The 25802-nt window shown below is 45.7% G+C and overlaps 1 protein-coding gene across 4 annotated transcripts in view; it reads left to right on the top strand.

Annotated features, from left to right (window-relative positions):
* The window catches only part of COL15A1 (collagen type XV alpha 1 chain), a 638286-nt gene that overhangs the window by 486998 nt on the left and 125486 nt on the right, over positions 1-25802 (top strand). For all 4 annotated transcript variants that reach the window (XM_066579143.1, XM_066579144.1, XM_066579146.1 and 1 more), the window contains exons 28-29: positions 13766-13799; positions 18821-18901. In XM_066579143.1, the coding sequence (XP_066435240.1) occupies positions 13766-13799; positions 18821-18901 (115 nt within the window). The remainder of the gene's footprint in view (positions 1-13765; positions 13800-18820; positions 18902-25802) is intronic.

Below are 25802 nucleotides of genomic sequence, written 5' to 3'. Positions count from 1 at the left end.
CAAGGGTCTTGGAGTAAATCTTGAGATCAGTATTCAGTAGAGATATTGGTCTAAAGTTCGAGGGTTCGTCGGGGGACTTGCCTTGTTTTGGTAGAACCACAATGGTCGCTTGGAGAGACTCACCCGGGAACATCCCCCGTTGCATGGCTGTGTTAAAGTTTTGTACTAAGTATGTTGACAGCGACCCTTGAAATAGCTTATAATATTCGGCCGAGAAGCCGTCAGGGCCTGGGGCTTTTTGATTTTTTAGGGTAGCGATTGTGTCAGCTACCTCCTCGACTGACATCCTCCTATCTAATTCTTCTGCTTGTGATATGGAGATTTTTGGAAGGTTTAATTTGTTTAGGAATTCTGCTATCGCATTACTCTTTGGTTGGACTACGGAGGGATCATCTTTTAGATTGTACAAGCCGTAATAGTATTCGCGGAATTTTTCTGCAATTTTATCCGGGTGCACTATTTTAAATTCTTTCTTGTTTGAGTTCCACAGGAAAGGGATTTTAGCTCTAATCGTCTTTTTTTTGACTAAGTTAGCCATCCATTTGGATGGCTTGTTCAGTGAGGAATAAATATTGGCTCTCCGAGCAATAATTTCTTTATCGAAATCATTTTGTAAAATGTTCCGAAGTTCGAGGCGTGCTTTAAGTAATTTATCATGAGTGAGTGCAGACGGGGTTTTTTGTAGGTCACGTTCCAAAAGGTGAATATTGGACACCAGGAGCTCTGTTTTTTTGAATTTCTCTTTTTTATACCTAGCACCCAATTTTATAAGGACCCCACGCATAAAAGCCTTATGGGCATTCCACAGAACACCTGGGTCCACATCCGGAGTGTCATTTAATGCAAAGAATTCTTCAAGGTTATTTTTTATTTCTTTTTTGTACTCAGGATGTTTCAGTAGGTATGTATTATTCCTCCATGCACCAGGCGTTCGACAAGGGCTGCCCAGGGCCAGAGATGTTACCGTTGGGGCATGATCTGACCATGTGGCCGTGCCGATTTTGGCTTTTTTTACTGCGGAGATTAGATACCTATCGACCAAACATAGGTCAATACGGGAGAACGACTTGTGGCGCGGTGAGTAGAATGTGTATTCTCTTGACCCCGCATTAAGGCAACGGAAAGTGTCCAGAAGGGCATTCCTCCGAAGCCAATTTCCAAGAGAGGAGGTCCTCTTTGAAGGAATATGGGTGGAGTCAATATCGCACTCTGGTATTAAATTGAAGTCCCCGCAATAAATCCGCTGACCCTTTGCTATTTTCGAGATTTTTTTTGTAAGCTTATTCAGAAAGTGAATTTGTTTTGTATTTGGGGCGTAAATATTAATTAATGTAATTTGTGTTCCATTCAGAGAGCCCACCATTACTATATAACGACCTCTAGGATCACACAATTGTTTTTCAACACTGAACGTGGTGGAATCTCTGACTGCAACCATAACGCCCGCTCGCTTCCCCGGGGCACATGCATGTGTGACATGAGGAAATTTCTTGTGTGACATGCGTGAACAATCTGTGTCAAGCAGGTGCGATTCCTGGATACATACAATATCTGCGTCGCATCGAATGGCTTCCTTCCATACGGAACTTCTTTTATGTGGGGAGTTCAACCCATTGGCATTCAGGGATAGTATTTTCAATGCCATGGCAGGTGAAACGGCTCTGCGGAGCTAGGAGCAGGGAACCTCCGGTAGCAAGTGATGCCTGAAAACACAAAACTACAAACACAACGCACATAACAATTGTTGGTCCAGTAGAAAACCGTGCAGCTGAAAATTGAACAAAACCAACTCAGGAGAGCAATGTAAATGCGACGCAAGCTGCGTAGCATTATGAAGTGAAATAGGCAAGCTAGTGCATGCATACTCATTTGGGGGGAATGAAAGTTCGCAGGAGTACGAAGGCATGCAACCTTCACGTCTGCTAGACCATGTCACGGTAGGGCTTGATAGAAGAATGTAAATGGTTCAAGTGTCCATGCGGGGGAGGGGCGTCTCAGTGGTTCTCGCCCGGGTACCTCCAGAACGACCCTCTGCACGGGTGGGTAAAGAGTCGCTCATCTTTATGCCCCATATTTTTAACGTAGCTTTTGCTGCCAAGGGGTCATGGAAAACATGTACGGAATAGAGATGAGCGAACACCAAAATGTTCGGGTGTTCGTTATTCGTAACGAACTTCCCGTGATGCTCGAGGGTTCGTTTCGAACAACGAACCCCATTGAAGTCAATGGGCGACCAGAACATTTTTGTATTTCGCCGATGCTCGCTAAGGTTTTCATGTGTGAAAATCTGGGCAATTCAGGAAAGTGATGGGAATGACACAGTGACGGATAGGGCAGGCGAGGGGCTACATGTTGGGCTGCATCCTAAGTTCACAGGTCCCACTATTAAGCCACAATAGCGGCAAGAGTGGGCCCCCCCCCCTCCCAACAACTTTTACTTCTGAAAAGCGCTCATTAGCATGGCATACCTTTGCTAAGCACCACACTACCTCCAACAAAGCACAATCACTGCCTGCATGACACTCCACTGCCACTTCTCCTGAGTTACATGCTGCCCAACCGCACCCCCTCCCCCCCACAGCGCACACCAAAGTGTCCCTGCGCAGCCTTCAGCTGCCCTCATGCCACACCACGCTCATGTCTATTTAGAATTGCGTCTGCCATGACGAGGGACCGCAGGCATACACTGCAGAGGTTGGCACGGCTAGGCAGCGACCCTCTTTAAAAGTGGCGGAGCGATAGCCCACAATGCTGTACAGAAGCAATGAGAAATAGAATCCTGTGCCACCGCCATCAGGAGCTGCACACGTGGGCATAGCAATGGGGAACCTATGTGCCACACACTATTCATTCTGTCAAGGTGTCTGCATGCCCCAGTCAGACCGGGCTTTTTAATTCATAGACACAGGCAGGTACAACTCCCTATTGTGAAGTCCCTGTCGACCCACAGCATGGGTGGCTCCCTGGAACCCACCGGCGGTACACAGAAATATCCCATTGCATTGCCCAACACAGCTGAGGTAGTAATGTCGTGCTTAATGCAGGTGGGCTTCGGCCCACACTGCATGCCCCAGTCAGACTGGGGTTCTTTACAAGTGGACACATGTAGGTTTAACTCCCTGTGGACCCACTGCCTGGGTGGGTGCCAGGAAGCCACCGGCGGTACATAGAAATATCCCATTGCATTGCCCAACACAGCTGAGGTAGTAATGTCGTGCGTAATACAGGTGGGCTTCGGCCCACACTGCATGCCCCAGTCAGACTGGGATTCTTTACAAGTGGACACATGTAGGTTTAACTCCCTGTGGACCCACTGCCTGGGTGGGTGCCAGGAAGCCACCGGCGGTACATAGAAATATCCCATTGCATTGCCCAACACAGCTGAGGTAGTAATGTCGTGCGTAATACAGGTGGGCTTCGGCCCACACTGCATGCCCCAGTCAGACGGGTTCTTTAGAAGTGTACAGATGTATTAAAAACTTAGTGTGCACCTACAGCATGGGTGGCTCCCTGGAACCCACCGGCGGTACACAAAAATATCCCATTGCATTGCCCAACACAGCTGAGGTAGTAATGTCGTGCGTAATACAGGTGGGCTTCGGCCCACACTGCATGCCCCAGTCAGACTGGTTCTTTAGAAGTGTACAGATGTATTAAAAACTCAGTGTGCACCTACAGCATGGGTGGCTCCCTGGAACCCACCGGCGGTACACAAAAATATCCCATTGCATTGCCCAACACAGCTGAGGTAGTAATGTCGTGCGTAATACAGGTGGGCTTCGGCCCACACTGCATGCCCCAGTCAGACTGGGATTCTTTACAAGTGGATACATGTAGGTTTAACTCCCTGTGGACCCACTGCCTGGGTGGGTGCCAGGAAGCCACCGGCGGTACATAGAAATATCCCATTGCATTGCCCAACACAGCTGAGGTAGTAATGTCGTGCGTAATACAGGTGGGCTTCGGCCCACACTGCATGCCCCAGTCAGACTGGGATTCTTTACAAGTGGACACATGTAGGTTTAACTCCCTGTGGACCCACTGCCTGGGTGGGTGCCAGGAAGCCACCGGCGGTACATAGAAATATCCCATTGCATTGCCCAACACAGCTGAGGTAACGTCAGCTGTAATGCAGGTGGGCTAAAAATTAATTTGATTACACTGTAGGCGAGGGCCCACAAAAATTGCTGTATCAACAGTACTAATGTACATCCCAAAAATTGGCCATGGCCAGCCAAGAGGGCAGGTGAAACCCATTAATCGCTTTGGTTAATGTGGCTTAAGTGGTAACTAGGCCTGGAGGCAGCCCAGTGTAACGAAAAATTGGTTCAAGTTAAAGTTCCAATGCTTTTAAGCGCATTGAAACTTATAAAAATTGTTCTGAAAAATTATTTGAGTGAGCCTTGTGGCCCTAAGAAAAATTGCCCGTTCAGCGTGATTACGTGAGGTTTCAGGAGGTGGAGCAGGAGGAGGAGGAGGAGGAATATTAGACACAGATTGATGAAGCAGAAATGTCCCCGTTTTGGATGGTGAGAGAGAACGTAGCTTCCATCCGCGGGTGCAGCCTACGTATTGCTTACGTATCGCTGCTGTCCGCTGGTGGAGAACAGAAGTCTGGGGAAATCCAGCCTTTGTTCATCTTGATGAGTGTTAGCCTGTCGGCACTGTCGGTTGACAAGCGGCTACGCTTATCTGTGATGATTCCCCCAGCCGCACTAAACACCCTCTCCGACAAGACGCTAGCCGCAGGACAAGCAAGCACCTCAAGGGCATACAGGGCTAGTTCAGGCCACGTGTCCAGCTTCGCCACCCAGTAGTTGTAGGGGGCAGAGGCGTCACCAAGGATGGTCGTGCGATCCGCTACGTACTCCCTCACCATCCTTTTGCAGTGCTCCCGCCGACTCAGCCGTGACTGGGGAGCGGTGACACAGTCTTGGTGGGGAGCCATAAAGCTGGCCAGGCCCTTAAAGACTGTTGCACTGCCTGGGATGTACATGCTGCTCGATCTACGCACATCCCCTGCAACATGGCCCTCGGAACTGCGCCTTCTGCCACTAGCGCTGTCGGCTGGGAATTTTACCATCAGCTTGTCCGCAAGGGTCCTGTGGTATAGCAACACTCTCGAACCCCTTTCCTCTTCGGGAATCAGAGTGGGCAGGTTCTCCTTATACCGTGGATCGAGCAGTGTGTACACCCAGTAATCCGTAGTGGCCAGAATGCGTGCAACGCGAGGGTCACGAGAAAGGCATCCTAACATGAAGTCAGCCATGTGTGCCAGGGTACCTGTACGCAACACATGGCTGTCTTCACTAGGAAGATCACTATCAGGATCCTCCTCCTCCTCCTCCTCCTCCTCCTCCTCAGGCCATACACGCTGAAAGGATGACAGGCAATCAGCCGGTGTACCGTCAGCAGCGGGCCAAGCTGTCTCTTCCCCCTCCTCCTCATCCTCCTCATGCTCCTCCTCCTCCTCCTGTACGCGCTGAGAAATAGACAGGAGGGTGCCCTGACTATCCAGCGGCATACTGTCTTCCCCCGCCCCCGTTTCCGAGCGCAAAGCAGCTGCCTTTATGGTTTGCAGGGAATTTCTCAAGATGCATAGCAGAGGAATGGTGACGCTAATGATTGTAGCATCGCCGCTCACCACCTGGGTAGACTCCTCAAAATTACCAAGGACATGGCAGATGTCTGCCAACCAGGCCCACTCTTCTGAAAGGAATTGAGGAGGCTGACTCCCACTGCGCCGCCCATGTTGGAGTTGGTATTCGACTATAGCTCTACGCTGTTCATAGAGCCTGGCCAACATGTGGAGCGTAGAGTTCCACCGTGTGGGCACGTCGCACAGCAGTCGGTGCACTGGCAGCTTAAAGTGATGTTGCAGGGTGCGCAGGGTGGCAGCGTCCGTGTGGGACTTGCGGAAATGTGCGCAGAGCCGGCGCGCCTTTACGAGCAGGTCTGACAAGCGTGGGTAGCTTTTCAGAAACCGCTGAACCACCAAATTAAAGACGTGGGCCAGGCATGGCACGTGCGTGAGGCTGCCGAGCTGCAGAGCCGCCACCAGGTTACGGCCGTTGTCACACACGACCATGCCCGGTTGGAGGCTCAGCGGCGCAAGCCAGCGGTCGGTCTGCTGTGTCAGACCCTGCAGCAGTTCGTGGGCCGTGTGCCTCTTATCGCCTAAGCTGAGTAGTTTCAGCACGGCCTGCTGACGCTTGCCCACCGCTGTGCTGCCACACCGCGCGACACCGACTACTGGCGACATGCTGCTGCTAACACATCTTGATTGTGAGACAGAGGAGGAGGAGGAGGAGGAGGAGGGTGCTTTAGTGGAGGAAGCATACACCTCCGCAGATACCAGCACCGAGCTGGGGCCCGCAATTCTGGGGGTGGGTAGGACGTGAGCGGTCCCAGGCTCTGACTCTGTCCCAGCCTCCACTAAATTCACCCAATGTGCCGTCAGGGAGATGTAGTGGCCCTGCCCGCCTGTGCTTGTCCACGTGTCCGTAGTTAAGTGGACCGTGGCAGTAACCGCGTTGGTGAGGGCGCGCACAATGTTGCGGGAGACGTGGTCGTGCAGGGCTGGGACGGCACATCGGGAAAAGTAGTGGCGACTGGGAACTGAGTAGCGCGGGGCCGCCGCCTCCATGATACTTTTGAAGGACTCCGTTTCCACAACCCTATACGGCAGCATCTCAAGGCTGATGAATTTTGCGATGCGGACGGTTAACGTTTGAGCGTGCGGGTGCGTGGCGGCGTACTTGCGCTTGCGCTCGAACACTTGCGCAAGCGACGGCTGAACGGTGCGCTGAACTACACTGCTGGATGGGGCCGAGGACAGCGGAGATGAGGGTGTGGGTGCAGGCCATGAGGCGGTAGTGCCTGTGTCCTGAGAGGGGGGTTGCATCTCAGTGGCAGGTTGGGGCACAGGGGGAGAGGCAGGGGTGCAAACCGGAGGCGGTGAACGGCCTTTGTCCCACCTTGCGGGGTGCTTGGCCATCATATGTCTGCGCATGGTGGTGGTGGTGAGGCTGTTGGTGTTGGCTCCCCGGCTGAGCTTTGCGCGACAAAGGTTGCACACCACTGTTCGTCGGTCGTCAGGCGTCTCTGTGAAAAACTGCCAGACCTTAGAGCACCTCGGCCTCCGCAGGGTGGCATGGCGCGAGGGGGCGCTTTGGGAAACACTTGGTGGATTATTCGGTCTGGCCCTGCCTCTACCCCTGGCCACTGCACTGCCTCTTGCAACCTGCCCTGCTGATGCCCTTGACTCCCCCTCTGAAGACCTGTCCTCCTGAGTAAGCGTTGCACACCAGGTGGGGTCAGTCACCTCATCGTCCTGCTGCTCTTCCTCTGAATCCTCTGTGCGCTGCTCCCTGGGACTTACTGCCCTTACTACTACCTCACTGCAAGACAACTGTGTCTGATCGTCATCGTCCTCCTCACCCACAGAAAGTTGTTGAGACAGTTGGCGGAAGTCCCCAGCCTCTTCCCCCGGACCCCGGGAACTTTCGAATGGTTGGGCATCAGTGACGATAAACTCCTCTGGTGGGAGAGGAACCGCTGCTGCCCAATCTAAGCAGGGGCCCGAGAACAGTTCCTGGGAGTGTTCCCGCTCCTGAGCAGGTGTCATTGTAGTGGAGTGAGGAGGCTGGGAGGAAGGAGGAGCAGCAGACAGAGGATTCGGATTGGCAGCAGTGGACGGCGCAGAACTGCGGGTAGACGATAGGTTGCTCGAAGCACTTTCTGCCATCCAGGACAGGACCTGCTCACACTGCTCATTTTCTAATAACCGTCTCCCGCGTGGACCCATTAATTGGGCGATGAATGTGGGGACGCCAGAAACGTGCCTCTCTCCTAATCGCGCAGCAGTCGGCTGCGACACACCTGGATCAGGAGCTTGGCCTGTGCCCACACCCTGACTTGGCCCTCCGCGTCCTCGGCCGCGTCCACGTCCTCTAGGCCTACCCCTACCCCTCAGCATGCTGTATTACCAGTGATTTGATTTCACAGGCAGGAAATAAATTGGCGCAAGACTGCAGGCCAAATATAATTTTTGCCCTTTTTGGAAAACGAAAGGCCCCACTGCCTCTAGTGAATGAATTATCTAAGTTTAATAACTGTGCTGTGTCCCTGCTTATGTGTCACAGAACGTGAGGGTAGCAGAGTTATTATAACTCTTGGAGAGCAGGTATTTTTTTTCCCAATTAAGGAAAGCAAATGGCGAACCCAGCAGTAAAGCGTAGCTGGCTGCGTATGATTTAGCAATGTTTTTCACGCAGCTCACACGTCTCCACAGGCGTAAGGACGGACACAGGCTGGACAAATAGATTTGTTTTCAGTTTTTTCCCACCAACAGGCAGCACTGCGTATATTCAATGAACCTGAGAAGTTTAATAACTGTGCTGTGTCCCTGCTTATGTGTCACAGAACGTGAGGGTAGCAGAGTTATTATAACTCTTGGAGAGCAGGTATTTTTTTTCCCAATTAAGGAAAGCAAATGGCGAACCCAGCAGTAAAGCGTAGCTGGCTGCGTATGATTTAGCAATGTTTTTCACGCAGCTCACACGTCTCCACAGGCGTAAGGACGGACACAGGCTGGACAAATAGATTTGTTTTCAGTTTTTTCCCACCAACAGGCAGCACTGCGTATATTCAATGAACCTGAGAAGTTTAATAACTGTGCTGTGTCCCTGCTTATGTGTCACAGAACGTGAGGGTAGCAGAGTTATTATAACTCTTGGAGAGCAGGTATTTTTTTTCCCAATTAAGGAAAGCAAATGGCGAACCCAGCAGTAAAGCGTAGCTGGCTGCGTATGATTTAGCAATGTTTTTCACGCAGCTCACACGTGTCCACCGCCCGTAAGGACGGACAGAGGCTGGACAAATAGATTTGTTTTCAGTTTTTTCCCACCAACAGGCAGCACTGCGTATATTCTATGAATAATAACTGTGTTGTGGCCCTGCCTATACAATTCTTTCCCTGCAGTATCAATGGAGGGTGGAATGCTCTGCAGAGGCGATTTTGAGAAGCCCAAAAAAAATGCAGCACAGCCAACAGCAGCCTGGACAGTACTGCACACGGATAAATATGGCCCTAGAAAGGACCGTTGAGGTTCTTGAAGGCTACACTCACTCCTAACACTCTCCCTGCCTATGCAGCACTTCTGTCCCTAATGCCAGGTGCAACGGTCTGCAGAGGCGATTTTGAGAAAAAAAAAAATCCCACTGCTAACAGCAGCCAACACACAGCTATCAGTGGCCCTAATAAGGACCTTTGGGGGGTCTTGAAGCCTACACTAACTACCAATTCTTTCCCTACAGCAGCTCCGGTATAAACAGCACTGTCCCTCATCTAACTCACACCGCATCTGAGGCGAGCCGCGGGAGGGGCCGACTTTTATATTAGGCGAACACCTGATCTCGCCAGCCACTCACAGCAGGGGGGTGGTATAGGGCTTAAACGTTGCAGGGGGAAGTTGTAATGCCTTCCCTGTCTTTCAATTGGCCAGAAAAGCGCGCTAACGTCTCAGGGAAGGAAGTGAAAGTAACCAGAACACCGCATGGTGTTCGTCACGAATAACGAACATCCCGAACACCCTAATATTCGCACGAATATCAAGCTCGGACGAACGCGTTCGCTCATCTCTAGTACGGAATTATCTCTTGAAACTATTACTTTTGTGGGAAAACCCCACCTGTATGGGATTTTCGCCTCTCTCAGGGCTAGTGTGACATTAGCAAAATTGCGTCTCGCCTCCATGGTGGCCTGAGAGAGGTCAATGTACAGGCGGATCTCAGAGTAGGGACTTGGCAAAACTTTCAGTTTTCTTGCTGCGGACATAAGAGCCTCTTTTGTACTGTAATGATGTAAACATGCTATAATGTCTCTTGGACTAGTTTCTTTCAGGAAGTTCGGTAATGGCAGTCTATGCGCTCTGTCTATCTGGAGCTCGTGCTCCGGGATATTTGGAAGGATTCTCTGTACCAGGCGTTTAACATAATCGTGAATTTCAGTGTTGGTAATTTGCTCGGGGACGCCTCTTATTTTAATATTGTTGCGCCTATTTCTATCTTCGAGATCTGTTAGTTTACTCTGCAGCTTGATAACAGTATTCTCTAAATCGTAATGTGCGTCAATAAGCTTGTTGTGGGATTTTACTAATTCCTCCATTTTGTTTTCTGTAGTATTTAATCTGTTGTTAACCCCTGAAATTGAGGAGTCGACATGATGAGTTAAACTTTTCAGATCCGCCTGGATCGTATTTCTCAGGGCCATTATAGCCTCTTTAATGTAGAGTTCAGAGGCTGGCTTCTCTGTTGCTGTTAGAGTGCTTATTTCTCCCTCCCCAACACTGTATGAAAGGGATGGTTCAGGATTCTCCCCCTCCGCATCGCCGGACATTTTCTGCCGCTGTTTAGCTGGGCTATTGGAGGCAGATACAAGGGGGCCTCCCTGTAGCGTGGCCGCGGCCATTTTGTTTTTTATGTTACGGCCAGGGGGGACATTAGCTTTCTTTTTAACTTCTCCTTCTTTTACTCTCTCCCCTTGTTGTAGTCCTCCCGCTTCCTCACCTTTATTATCTGTCACAGCGCTATGTTCAGGGAGCGGGACGGGGGGGATGTGAGAGTTCCTTACCCGGTCGCTGGTTTCATGCGCTGCTGTGTCATCTGCCGCCATTTCAGGGAGCGGAGCGCACGGGCTGAAAAACTCCTCCAGACGGGACGGGATGGCTTTGGAAGTCTTTCTCCTCGATGCCGCCATGTGCTGTGAGGCTTCTCCCAGCGGTATGTCCGGAAAGAAAGTGCCCTCCGATGCTGTGTAAGTTGCTGAAGGTCGCGCCGAGCGGAGCCTATGTAGACACGGCCGTCTCGGTCACGTACCAAGCCACGCCCCCCTCCTTCTGTAATTTTGTAACTATTTTTAACATCTCTGTCCCCCATGATGTCATATAAAACCCCTGGGGGTCATTTGCATTTTTTTTTTCTATTTCATACTTTTCCACTTTAGCTGGGGCATTCATAGGATCTACAGTTGCAGGGAAAACATCCCCCTAGTCACTTACAGAGCTGATCTGGATCTACTAGGATCCTACAGCCCTGCCTCTGTAGGGGGCACTTGGCGGTCACTTGATCACTGGGTTGAATAGCAGAAATAACACTTCTGCTTTCTCTTTACTAATTGCACACCCTTGTAGGCTGCAAGAGAGAAGGCAAAAGTGGTTAAAAACATTTCCCAAATCAACAAAATCTGTTTGACCTCATTGGCACTGGAGGAGGTATTACCGGGGCAACCATCTAAAAACTTGACACCAAGAAAAGACTCCCTGGCAACAATCCTAGTATCCGCAGCCAAACTACTCATCCATCTAATGTGGCGGAACAAAGAACCCTCTTCCATAACCCAATGGGAAAACAAAATAAACCAAATATACCGCTTTCAGGAACTCATAAGCTAGGAAATTTGTAACCCCCTGGTAACCATTGCCTGATTTTAAAAAATAACTAGAAGGTTACAATAATATCAATCTGGTAGTCAAAAATCCCCGCTGCAGGGGATCAGTAAATTCCTTTATATTTTCACAGACTGTAATCCTAAACTAAAACGTAGCTTTTATTCAATATTTTATTATAAAATCCTATGCGGAAAGGGAAGGGCTTCATAAAAAACTCAGTGTATATACAGATGATTCATTATATTTACTTATGTATATCTAATAAAGCAGTCTGTCAGGTTGGTGATGGAACCCACCGTAATTATTGCTTTTTCGAGAATTCCTTCCAATAGAGGATATTGCTGCAAACCAGATCTATTCTTAGCCCATACAAAAATGTTGATGTGCTTTATCTGGTTTAGCTATACACTAATAAGAGCCGGGTAACTATGATCCTTACTATATGATTCAACAACAATAGTTTAGAGCGATAAACAATCTATCCAGCTTCTGTTATTCCATATCCCTTTCCGCATAGGATTTTATAATAAAATATTGAATAAAAGCTACGTTTTAGTTTAGGATTACAGTCTGTGAAAACAATCTGGTAGTCAAACACATCCCCCTCATCCATTGAGGGTTGGTTTCACATACAGTTATGGAGGAAATATCTCATAAATAACCAAAAAGCAAGTCTTTAGGCCAGAATCTATTAAGAACCAGCAAAGATGACTCTCTACGACCCTCCCACCCTTACCTTTCCCCTCTTTTATTGGTTTATAGGTTACATCACCATTGTCTCATGCCTAAAAGACATAATCCTTATAGAATTAAAATACTTCTGGTCGTTTTAACCTCTTAAGGACCAGGCTGTTTTGTACCTTAAGGACCAGACACTTTTTAGGGATTTTACCCATGTGGTGGTTTTACTGCCCTATTTTGGTTTTTTTTAGCTAGCAAAATTATTTTTGATGTTTTTTTTTCTGTGACATATTGGGCAATTTTTTAAATATCTTTTTCACTGACACTTTTTTCCATTTTTTTTAGTTTTATTGGGGGTAAAACATTTTTTTACCATTTATAGTTATTTCGTTTTATTTAGTATATTAATGCTAAAATAAAGTACGGGAAAGGGGTCCTCTATTTGTTTCAGATGTTTTGATATATAATATGTATAGTTTTGGTTTACAGGGCGCATGTGGCAACAGTTTTGGTTGGTGTCTGCTTTGGGTTATTTTCTTTCTTATGTATATATTGTTGTTTTATTCTGTAATTTATATTTACTTGTGTATGTAATTATGTTTTAACTATCTATGTTCCCCATGACGTCATATAAAACCTCTTGGGGGCATTCATTTTTTTTTATCTGATACTTTCCCACTGTAGCTGGGGCATCCATAGGAGCCCCAGATACAGTGGAAAACAACCCCTGCAGTAACATTAGTCACTGGTAGAGCTGGCCAGGGTCTAGTCTAGTCACATGACCCCTTTCCCTGGCTCCCAAAGTGGAAGACACCCTTCCGCTTTGATTTTCTAGTACACAGCGCTCATTGAGAGCTGTGTACTCGGGGAAGGAAAAGGCAGAAAGGGTTAAAAACTAGAGAAGAGCGAGCACGCTCGGATAAGTCAGTTACTTATAAGTCTGAGCGTGCTCGGGGGCGGTGGCGGGGGATAGTGGGGAGTAGCGAGGGGAGAGTAAGAGAGATCTCTCTCTCTCCCCCCCACGCCGCTCCCCCGAGCACGCTCAGACAAGAATGCAGTTACTCGAGAAGAGCGAGGCTCGCTCATCTCTATTAAAAACCCCTCCTGCATTCACCTCCGGATTATCAGCTGGAGTTTTAAGCACAGGACCAGGTGCCATATATTTACCGCACCTGGTCCTTAATGGGTTAAACTGTGATAGATTGTATTTCTTGCGAGACCTGCGTGTCTCAATCATAAATGTACGTTTATTTGTGTATGTTTAAACAGTCTGTATAGGTATGCTTCTCAGACATATGTTTTATTAAGCATTTCTTAATAAAAAGAGATTATCTGGAAAAAAAGAAAGAACATTGCAGGAGCGGGAGCTTTAATCCCGTGCTGCGTTTTTACTATCGGCCAGGTTTAAAGCCCAGGACCAATCGCCGTAAATTTACGGTGCTTGGTCCATGAGGAGTTAACGGATGAGTTGAACTGAATATTCTGAAGAGGACATTCATTTAGTGTACATCAGGGTCATATATAGTCCTGGTTAACAAGACTGAAGGTTGCATACAGTAGCTTTACTATATATGAAGCAAAACAAACTATTCTCTCTTCTACAAGCACTGTAACCAGATTCTTGTTTTGTGCAGGTACATACATCTGAAGACGCATCTCACATGTGTGGTATGTCAACTAATTATTTCATTAATGGCTTAATTGTTAATTAATTGTTTTATAAAAAATAAGAGAACAAAGAATATCCTAGTCTCCAGAAAGTGATCTAGTAAAGCGCTCTTCTCCAGAGACTGGTGTGACAGGGAGAGGCATTCAAAGCTTTCTCTGTGTATGATAGATAGTGTTAATAGCCTTTTACAAGTGTCAGTGGTCGAGCATGAATATTTGCCCAAACACTAATTTGTCTGATACTCAAGTCATGTGAATCTACTATCAGCTGATGAACAATCATGTTCAGTGTTGCTCAGCACTCATTGATCTGTCCATGTAAAACCCTGAAGGCCCTTTACCAGTGAATGCTTATCACTCGGTTGCGGGAATCTGACCGCTGATCATTCAATTTAAATGCCGGCATGATCTGATCGGTAAATGATACATTTGTTTACCCTTTGGCTTGGAGGCATAAACAACATATGATTGGCCTATGTGAACGGGCAGTCATTCATATACGGGCGAATGCCTTTTTACTGTAAATGGAGGTGGGCAGCTGAAGTGATCCCCAGCCCACTCTGTGTCCATTCACTTAGTGATAAATGCTTCTGTGTAAAAGCACATCAGCAATTGTCCCTGGAGCAGCCCTTACAATACTGCCTTATCGGGACCGATGTTGGTACAATGAAGTCCTTGAAGGGCCACTCTGATGATTTTTTTTTTTAAATCATTTATTATGCAGCTATTCTCCCAGCGAACTAGTGTTAGCTTGGTTAGTTATTTATTTCTGTCTAAAACTACCAACCTCTTTTTCCTCAGTTAGTCATATAATCTCAATTCTGCCCAGCTCAGGTCAACTTTCGGTTATAGAGTAAGATAAATTCTCAGTTTCAGTGATGTTATTGCAAGGATCTGCCACAAGGACTGCCTACAAGAGTCACAGACACTCTGTCACAGTTAGTGCTGACGATCACACAGTTATAATAGAGGAGATCACAGCTCATCCTCCTGGTCTTTAGCTTATATACCTAAATACAGAAGGTAATGATAATGTAACTGTCCCCCCAGCAGGCAGAATGGTATAGCCTCAGCTAATGTTGTAGTGATGCATCATGGGATTGATGTGAAGCAAAGTAAAAAAAAATCTCACTCTCAAGATCTTGCCTGATCAGTATTAGACAGGAGGCTGCATTGCATGGAAGTGACTGGAAATACACAGAGGAGACCTCCAGAGTGGGACAGGTAATTACGTAATTAAGTGAGGGGGCCAGGGTTGGAGAAATGTGCTTTTGCCAGAGTGGCCTTTTTACTTGCCTACCTCTTGATAATAAGATGGCTTTGCTCATTCTGTTCCAGTGTATGCAGTAAAGCTGACAAATGAGCTATGTGGAGATGAAACCTGGTTCCAGTGTGCAGACTACAATATTTCAACATAAAAAAATGTTAAATACTACAAGTCAGCTTTAAATAAAGTGTCATTTTCTGTCATTCCCTTTAAATCTTATTTAGGATCTGAGGGAGCAGTGCTTGACAAAAAGATTCCCTGGGTTCCTCCTCATCCCTGCCATATGTGATGTTCTGCAAAGCTCTGTACCAGGCATAACATTGTGTAGAAGTTCTTGCCTTTGTTAAAAAAAGAACATCCTGCTTTTCCCATTTTGTAAATTAGATTTTTAGGGTAATAGAAGTTATATGCAGAGCAGTTATTTTAATTACTGTATTTAGGAAATTAGAGAAAATATATATGAATACATTTACTGTTAATGTGACTCTATGCAGAATGTATAGTTAACCTCTTCTTGACCGAATAATGTAATATACATCATGCATTCGTGGAACGTGTATGGAGTGGGCTCGGGACCTGAGTCCGCTCCTAACCCAATGGGTGTTGGTTGTTTTCAACAACTCACAATTGCCGGCAATTGGCACAATCAGGGTTAGCTACGATCTCGGCATTTATGTGCTGCGGCAGTCAAAGTTGATATCGGCTTCTAAGCAACAAGCCTGAGGTGGGCCCCCTTTTAAATAAAGTATTCTCCATCTCGTAAAGGAAGCAAAACATAAAACAACTATACAAATTGCATTGCTGTAATCGTACTGACACACAGATGAAGTGCATATTTCATTTTTACTGCAACATGAATGCTGTAAGAGCTAAACCCATCAAAAAACATTATGCAATTGCTTTTTTTTAAATCACTGCGCTTAAACGTTTTTCAGTACATGATATGGTACATTAGATGGTAACATTAAACTACAACTCATCCCACAAAAAAACAAGCTTTCATAGGCTATGTCAACGGTGCCCTACTTTTTAAATTTTTCTGTAATGGTAAGTCAGATTCCTAGCCCATTTTTCATGTGTACAAAGAAAGCTTCTCAGACTACCCTATATTCACTCTGTGCTTTGGTATTCTGAGACACTCAACCCTGCTCTCGGAGGGATCTGTCAATGTCATCATTGTGTCCATTCTGCATCTACACAGTATCTTCAGCAGCGCTGGGGGAACCTCTGCATCATTGTAAAGTAGGGTACCGGGGTTTTAACTATACATTCTGCATGTATTGTGAAACTTTTACTGTGAACCAGAAGGTTAATAATTTGACCTTCCATAATTTCTTAATACTATCCATAATAAAAGGCCTAGGTTTAGTTTTAAAATTAAAAATACAACCATTATACAGAATAGCTTGGCTAACTCAGGTATGAGGATACAGTATGGTTCAAGATCAAAAAGGGCAAAAGACAAGATTAAAAAAAAGACACAATGATGCAGCCTCTCTCTCTCCTTTTCTTTTCAACCTCCTATGTAGAAGTGATCATGAGATGGCTGCATTTAAATGATCAGGGTATTGAGTTAAAAATAGGTGGAAGAACCATCAATATACTAAAATACGCAGATGATACGACCCTGGTAGCGGAGACAGCAAAGCATGTGAAGATGCTGATCCTGAAGCTAAAAGAAGAAAGTGAGAAGATGGGACTTCACCTGAACATTAAGAAGACAAAAATCATGACTGCCACCAATTAGGACATCTACATAAAAGTCAAGAATAAGGAAATTTGAGTGGTTAATAGTTTTGCATTCTTTAGGTCCCATAATGTGTCGATTAGCAATGGGGTGGATGCCATGGTGAACATGGACCCAATATGGAAGTGCAAGGATGTCTCAGTTACCACCAAACAAAGGTTAATCAAAGCCATTGTCTTCCCAATTGCAGCATATTGCTGTGAGACATGGACATTGAGGGAAGCAGGCAGAAGAAAAATTGATGCTTTCTAGCTGTTGTGTTGAAGAAAGTTTATATGAATCCCCTGGATATCTCAGGTCACCAACAAAGCTGGACCTTATCAGCCCAGAGGTGTCCCTGTGCAACGAGCTAGAGTTGACAATTGTAATTCGAGTGGTTTATTCCTATCTCAGGCCCAGCCATGGTGGTGGCTACTCTGCGTGGAACGAAGGCCCATGCAGTGGACGGATCACACATGGGTTGCTAGAAACCACAGTAGTAAAAGTTCTATGTGACACCAGTGCCTCAGAGTATCAAGTAATGATGAAATAAACAGTCCAGACTGAAAGAGCTTTGGTAAAACTGGAGGCACGCGATTTACTCGGTACTTGAAAGATTAATACACATTTCTTACTCGGTAGATCTTACAGACAACGATAACTTCAACAGTTTCGCTGGTAACACACATAACAGGCATTGATTCCTTAACTCTCTCTCCGTTAGGGAAGAGGAGGTCACCAGTCTAAGTTATCTGGTGGCAGCATTGGACAGTTATTTATGGAAGAATGGAAGGAAGCAAATGGCCTCTCACTTTCTTTTCTAGACACGCTGAGTTCTGACCTAGCCAGGATGATATTCACTCATGATCTCTAGGCCTGTCCTCCTTCCCAGGTCCATGAAGTCCCTAGGCCTGTCCTCCTTCTTTGGTCTGTGGAGTCTCTAGGCCTGTCCTCCTTCCCAGGTTCGCAGAGTCTCTAGGTCTGTCCTCCTTCACTGGTCTGTGGAGTCTCTAGGCCTGTCCTCCTTCACGGGTCTGTGGAGTCTCTAGGCCTGCCCTCCTTTCCAGGTTTGTAGAGTCTCTAGGTCTGTCCTCCTTCCCAAGTCTGCAGAGTCTGCCCAGGCTTTTATCCACGATTAGGCAGGGAGGAAAAAGTCTCTCTAGCAGCTGTCTCCTTGACTCGTCTTTCAACCTTTCCCTCAGAGGAATCCCAATCTAAGCCTAGGCTGGGCTCTATTTAAGCTTTGCTTAGACTGGCTGGTCTGAGCCTAAGCTTGGCTCTGCACATCCTTCCTCTCCAACTACATTTTTCTTTCTTCCTCTTCTCTACAACCTGACTAAATATAACCCCTTGGTCAGTAGTAAAAGGAAACAGGGAACACAAAGGACACGTTGGCTGGATACCATCAAGAAGAACACAAGAGTGGACATAAGGAAACTGAAAGCAACCATAAAGAATAGAGAAGCATGGACAGGACCGGCCTACAGAGTATCCAAGAGTCGGACACGACTGAATGGATAGAACTGGAAGAGTAGTTATTGAAGCTTGAAATAGTAAATATCATTTAAGAGAATATTTGGGAGCGTATAGCAAGGTAGTTGTGACAGAAATCTACCAGAAAAAATTTAACATTTTTAAGGCACGCCTATATCGGGGCAAGAATTTATGGCTTGTTCCTTTTTCACATTGTGCTCTAGAATTTTTACAGACGGAGTGGGCCATAATAGAAGCAGACATGGCCTCTCATGGCCTAGCAAATTTACAATAAGTTATTATAACCGGTGTAATAGTAGCACAAATCTATGCCACTTCATGGCTGGCATAGGTAGCTCATTAGACTGGTGTATAGATACCGGAGTGGCATGCATCTCTTAATAAATTAGGCGCATCTTACTCTAGTGAAGCTTATATTAGTGCAAGAGTAGGAACCGCCTGTCTTGATAAATTTTCTAAATTGTTGTCACAGATTCTTTTTTATCTAGTTTTGAGCATTAACAGACATATCTGATTTACCTTATTTCAACACAGGCTTTAAAGGAGAAAAGGGTTCATTTGGTCTGCCGGGGTCAAAAGGAGATAAAGGAGATGTTGGGCTTCCTGGACCTCCAGGTATGTGAAAATTAGAGTTTGCAATACCTATAAACAAATTTTCCATTATGTGTCTTATTACACATACCATGTTAAAGGGATTGTACTGCTTAATTTGTATTTTTTTTTTTAATCAGGGTTCCCTTGCGAAAACATAATAAGCTAGTCTATACTCTCCTTGCCTAGGTCCCTGCAGCTCTCACGTGACTCTGAGTTTACATGCTGCAACAGCTTATTTATGGGACATCCCAGGTTGCTGCTGCCAAACACAGGGATCAGTGCAGGGGAAACCAGTTAAAAAGAAAAGCTGCCGGAAATCCGCTTTAATAAAAAGTAATGCATATTACTTGTGCCGTTCCTCTGTTATTTGACCTGTAAATGTGGGAATAAAACTGACAAAAAAGTAATGTAGCGTATTTTTCCGTGTATAAGACACACCCCCTACTTTCCCACCCAAAATTCAGAAAAAAAAAATAGTACTGTTCTATGTTTAAATCCCACTATAGGTCCCTGTTATACTCACCAGACCATCCTCTCCGTGCTGCCCGACAGGTCTCTGTAGCTCTTCACAGCACCCTCCCTGTCTCGCGAGAGGTTGCTGTTTACAGGTTGCTATGGGGAACAAGCACAGGAAACAGAAGACCGGACGGGCAACGCTGAGAGGAGACGGCTAGTGGATATTATTGTATCTTGACGCCACCAGGTAGTCCTGGTGGAGTCAAGATTGACAGGGGGTTCACGCCCCCTGTGCCTGATTGGCTGCACAGCAGCATGGCACATAGGTCCTGGAAGGCTACCACAGCCAGCGGCCCTGCACAACAGGCCAACAGGCACCCCCAGCTGCAACCGATGTGAGTTCCACATACTGGCGGCAGCAGGGAGGTGACATGCCCAGGGGGAGAGACAGTGGTATCTGGCGGCCGGTCAGTACAGGAGCACACGCCACGGGGGCCTCCCCCCCACCCCCCACCTGATGCAGCTTTCCCAGCGGCTCAAATTCTGGCTACTGGCTTAAATCCCTCCCCTGACCTTTCCACTGTCCCCTCTACCTTAAGAGCTATCTGCAGGGGCACAGGGTCCCGTTTCCATGGCAACGGAGTGCTGGGCCTACTGAGACCAGCGCATCCCCGGCCTGTAGTGTCCTGCTCATTTGTCCCGGCATGGACATAGATCCCGGCCTACTGCTGTTGTGCTGAGGAGTTCTGCGGCCGCGCGAGGACATCACCTGATCTGGCGGATCGGCACCTGGTCAGGCCAGTCTCTACTTGGATAGCGGAGGGAAGAAACGCTCCCCTTCCTCCGCAGCTTTCTCTCTAAGCATCTGCTGTCTCTCTCTCTCCTGCATTCACCAGCCCAAGCAGTGAGCAGCTGCAGCCTGCACACTCTGAGGCTGGTGGCCAAATTAGAAAGTCAGAGGAGGAGAAGAGGGGAAAATAGGAAAACAATCAAATAAATAAATAAAAGAAAGAAATTAAGAAAGAAAAGCTGTCTGTGAGAGTCACAGCAGTGAATAGGAAAGAGATAAGGGTGAAGAAAGGTGGAAAAGGCTTCCAGCTGAAAAGAGGCTGCAGTAACTGCATAAAGAGGAATTTTTCATATCCCTTGAAATCACCATATGTAGACTCTGACACCATCTAGAGGCAAGTGGTAATACAGTAATACATTTTTCAAAAAAAAGATGCAGTGTCCCAAAGGGTAACTCAGGAAATGGGCATACACTGAGGAGCTGGGAGAGTAGAGTGGTCACTTGTCACGGTGGCACTTACCAGGCTCCCTCCTGGAGGGACACATATAGCCTCGATCAAAGCAGTGCTGGGCCTCTTCCAGACACCCCTTGGAGAGGGATGGCCAATATAGATGGAACAGGAATACATTTTTGTCACGCGTGACACCACCGTTCCTATTACTCACCAGTATGACCCTCAGCGGTAATAAAGAGAACTCACACACAATGTAAGGTTGAAGTACCTCAGTCCCTGGGAACGGTCAGGGCCTGGCAAAACTTTATTTGGAAAACTTCAATATCACACAAATCAGGAACACACTAGTGCAGGTAAGAACAGACGGTTGAAGGTCAGGGAGGAAACTCCAGGATGACACTGTTCCTGCAGGTCTGCGTTAACTGTCAGGTATCGCTATTGGAAGGGGAACTCTGCAGAGGAGGATAGGGGTAGGGTCACTCCACAGACACTCTTGCAAAACAGTACCTCTGCATGGTGGTCTTGGCTTTCTATTCTCTCGCTCGCTCTCTTCCTCTTTCTCCTCACTCTCTATTGGCTCCTGGCATTGGGTTCCTCAGGGATACCTCTCTGCTTCCTCCTTCACTTCACCACATGAGGGTTGAAGGTACTCCCATGTGGCTAGCACTCTGTCCTCTCACTGTGTTGGACAGTCTGAATCCGAATCTTCACCACACCCAAATCACTCGTACTTATAGACTCAAGCATACGACATGACTGGACATAAATTGATACATTTACAGACCTCTACCAATCTCATGCAGACATTAACCTCTCACTTGCTGCAGCTGTGCAATACACATAACAGGAAACTAGACACTTTGCACATTGCATCAACACAAAAGACATATGTATGACATTTATGGAGGGGCCAGGAATAGACTTCAGGGCCACTACAAAGACACCAAATATGAAGAAGCTGTACTAATAGAACGCTGCATGTGATCACAATCCAATCCAAATTCTCCCAGCGTAATTGTATTCAGACAGGCAAAATGGGAAAGCCCACAGAATCCGTAATCATTAATAGCACCAGAGATTTTAAGACAGCTAAAAGCCCACAAGATCATACAAAATCATCTAGATAAAAAAAATAAAGATCACGGAGAGCGCCAAACACTTTATACGTAGACCACAATAATAGTCGTGTGGTAACTCACCTGGTGCCAGGCATATCACCCTAAGGTGATTATGCCTGCACCCAACATCCTGGTGTGCTCGTAGCGGTTGCTTTATCCAGGATATACCAAAATCGAATAAATGATAAAATCCAACTTGTTGGAGAGCTGCAGGTCACAGTAAAGCTCCGTTCCTCATCAGAGGTCGGATAAAATCAAAAGAAAACTACAGGAAAAAGACTATAGACCTGCGCTACTTTATATAAAAGATCAATAATGCATGTCTTAATAACCAATGTTTAGGTAGAGACAGAAAAAAACTTTTTATTTATGCAAATAAAAGAGAGAGGTCTCAGCCTCATATAGTAGTAAAATAATACTTGTGGAATCCTATGCGACGCGTTTCGGCGTGGTACACGCCTTTCTCAAGCATCATGCTAGTTCTGTGAACTAGAATTGACACCCTCAAAGACGCATGTGCCAAGATGACCAACCACGCAGAGACAGTGAAAGAAATTTCAGTCGATAAGCGTAAAGAACTGTATCACGGAAGGATCCACATAGATGACCTAGAAAACCGCTCTGGACGCAATAATATACGCGTACGAAGAATCCCAGAGAGTATCCCTGACAAGGAGATCCCCACTGCCCTCTTCCAGATCTTCAATAATCTCCTGGAGAGAAAGCCGGACACGGATCTTTGCCTGGAAAGGGCTGATAGGGTTTTTAGGTCTAGGTCTGTGAAATCTGACAGATCGTGGGACGTCCTCTGCTGCCTACAAAGCTTTAAAATAGAAGAGGAAATCCTATATAAAGCCAGAGCAGCAAAAAAAAAATAGAATACAATGACAATGAAGTCCAACTCTTCCAAGATCTCTCCAAACTTACACTAGACCCGAGGAAACAACTACAACCCCTTATAAGAGCACTGAGAGATAAGGAAATACCTTACAAATGGCTGTTCCCTCTTGGCCCAGCAGTCTCAAGCCGAAACAGAACATGGATCGTAAAAGAAGCCAGAGGGCCTCCCCCTGGTTCTAAACAAGCTAGACCTCTCTCACATACGAATCCCGATTCGACTTCCGCAAAGGATTCGCTAGATCTTCCTCCTCTCCCCAAAACGGATTTCTGGACCCAGGTCACCCCAAACAAGCCAAGAAAGGTGGGAAGATTGGAGCAGGGCCATACTAGGTCCCTTAGAGAGGCCTTTCATCAGCCGACACTTGACTAGATGAGACATTTCATTCCTCAATAACAACTTTTTCTCCTCTGAGGAGATAAGTATGGCCTTCTTGTTCATTTAATCTGATTCAAATTAGATCTTTTGCTTTTGAACGTGATCGAAAGTGGAAATTGTCCATAATTTCTTGCTCAGCTGCAAAATGTTACTAATTGTTTTTTATCTTGCTGTTTCTTCAACTTTATCCACATGTTGATGATCTTTTACTCTGTTCACTCCCATTTTACCCCCCCCCCCTTACTCTAGAGAACTCTGCTGATCTTAACACACTCCATAAACGCTCCCTTAAAATAACCAATGGCTGAGCTACAAATTACCACCTATAACGTTAAAGGCATCAATGTCCCCCGAGAGATCCCAAATCCTTCACTATTTAGAAACAAGCAAAACTGATCTAGCCTTTCTAGACTTTCTTCAAGAAGTGCTACACTCTGCTGTCCAAAAACAAAACCTTCACCAAATGGTATAATACTTCCTCCCCACTCAAACGACATAGATGTATGGCAATTGTTTTAAATAAACATTTACCATTCCAATTTATCAATATCTAACCAGACCCAGAGGGACGATATATATTTCTCAAAGGCTCACTGCACAATGAAATATGCACATCCGCTAATATCTATGCACCAAATAATAACACGAAAATTTTTTCCTTGCGCTATTTGACCAATTGGAAAAATTTAAAGAGGGAATAAAATAAAAAGTTAAAAACTACCAACTCCATCACACAACAGACAACATAGCCAAGATATTCTGTCCCTATTACTCTGACCTTCACAACATGGATAAACAAAAGAACTCAGAACTACAGAACACTAGGCGAATCAAAAAAAAATTTAAATTCTATCGCCCTCCCAAAGGTTACAGCCCACCAGAAATTAGTGCTGAGCAACCCTATCTCCCTGAAAGAAATAGAGGAAGCCATTAGCTCCCTCCCCAAAGGCAAAAGCCCAGGCCCAGACGGCTTTAGCTCCATCTATTATAAGACATTCAAAGATACCCTAACCCCAGCCTTGCATCATTAGTTCAATCACATCAATGCCACAAACAACTTCCCAAAAGAAGCTCTTACGGCCTACACTTCGCTACTCCCCAAGGAAAGGAAAAACAACTCTGTCTGTAGCAGCTAAAGACCAATTTCATTAATCAATAATAACAACAAGCTTTACGCTAAAATTCTTGCTCATGGAGTTAAGCTTCTTCTTCCAAACCTCATTAATAGGGAACAAGTGGGTTTAACTCCCTTTAGAGAACCGAAGGACAATACTACCAGACTTCTGAACGTGATACAACATGCTAAAACACACCAAAACCCCCTTAGCGCTCCTCACAGCTGATGCAGAAAAGGCTTTTGACAGGGTAAATTGGTTATTTCTTAAACTGACCCTACAAAAATTCAGTTTGGGAGGGTATGCAATACTTTGTCAAATGCTTTACTAAAGTCAAGATATACTATATCCACCGTATTTCCCTGATCAGCTCAGTCAGTGATTCTGTCATAGAAGGAAATTAGATTAGTCTGGCATGACTTGTTTGTTACAAACCCATGCTGGCTCTGGTTAATTACTCCATTTTTATCCAAGTACTTGCATACATGCTGTTTAATAATTTGTTCAAAGATCTTTCCCGATATAGAAATCAGGCTCATAGGCCTGTAGTTTCCTGGATCCACCTTCTTCCCTCTTTTGAAGATATGGACAACATTTGTCCTTTTTTCAATCTTTTGGGATTTCTGTTCTCCAGAAATGTTCAAATATTATGGTGAGTGGCTCAGCAATTACCTCTGCTGCTTCCTTTGGTATCCCAGGATGTAATTCATCTGGAATTTGAGACTTGAATTCATTTAAGTTAGCCAAGTGTTTCCTCACCATCTATCTGTTTATATATAGCCTGCCTTCTTTTTCCCCCCCAATAGCACAGGAAAGATCAGTTGATGTTCCACCTACTTTCTGAGAGAAAACATAAAAAATAAAAGTTCAGCCTTCTTAACATCATTCTTACCCAATTCACCATTTTCATCTTGTAAGCATCCAATAGCATCTTTGACTTTTCTTTTGCTTTTGACATACCCCCAAAATCTTTTTTTTATTGCTTTTGGCCTATGTTGAAAACGTAAATTTATTATCAGCTTTAGCTTTTCTGACACTTGCCCTACAGTTTCTGCATACTGCATTATATTCTTCTTTAGATATTTCCCCCTCTTTCCATTTGATAAACATATTTTTCTTTTTTTAACATGTGTGCAAGTTCTTTGTTCATCCATCCTGGTCTCTTTAAATGCTTCCCATTCTTACTTCTTTTAGGGTTTGTTAATGATTGTTCTTTCAGAATCTCATTTCGCAATATTTCCCAACCTTCTTGAACATTTCTGTCCTTAAGAACATCCAGCCATTGGATTCCTCTTTCTGAGTTCATTAAAATTTGCCTTCCTGATATCCAAACTTGAGATCTAAGTTTTCTCTGGTCTTTCTCCCCTTTATATCCAGAATTCAAGCATAGCATGATCGCTGCCTCCGAAGGTCCCAGCGACCCTTACTTCTTCAATCATTTCCTCCCTGTTGATAAGAATTAGGTCCAATATAGCGGATCCCCTTGTTTTCTCTTCCACCTTTCAGAAGATAAAGTTGTCAGCAAGAGCAGATAAGAATTTATTGGATCCATTACTTTTACCTGAGAGAGATTCCCAACAAATGTCTGCGTAATTAAAATCTCTGATAATCACTATATCATGCATTTTTGAGATCTTGGCTTTCTGATGTAGAAAGAGTTCCTCCATATCATCTGCTTGTCCAGGCAGCCTATAGTAAATGTCTACAATGGTG

Source organism: Eleutherodactylus coqui, chromosome 9 (genome assembly GCF_035609145.1).
Source record: "Eleutherodactylus coqui strain aEleCoq1 chromosome 9, aEleCoq1.hap1, whole genome shotgun sequence".
Classification (NCBI taxonomy): Eukaryota; Metazoa; Chordata; class Amphibia; order Anura; family Eleutherodactylidae; genus Eleutherodactylus; species Eleutherodactylus coqui.
The sequence above is the reverse complement of the archived record's forward strand: the minus strand, read 5'-3'. Positions and strand labels throughout refer to the sequence as shown.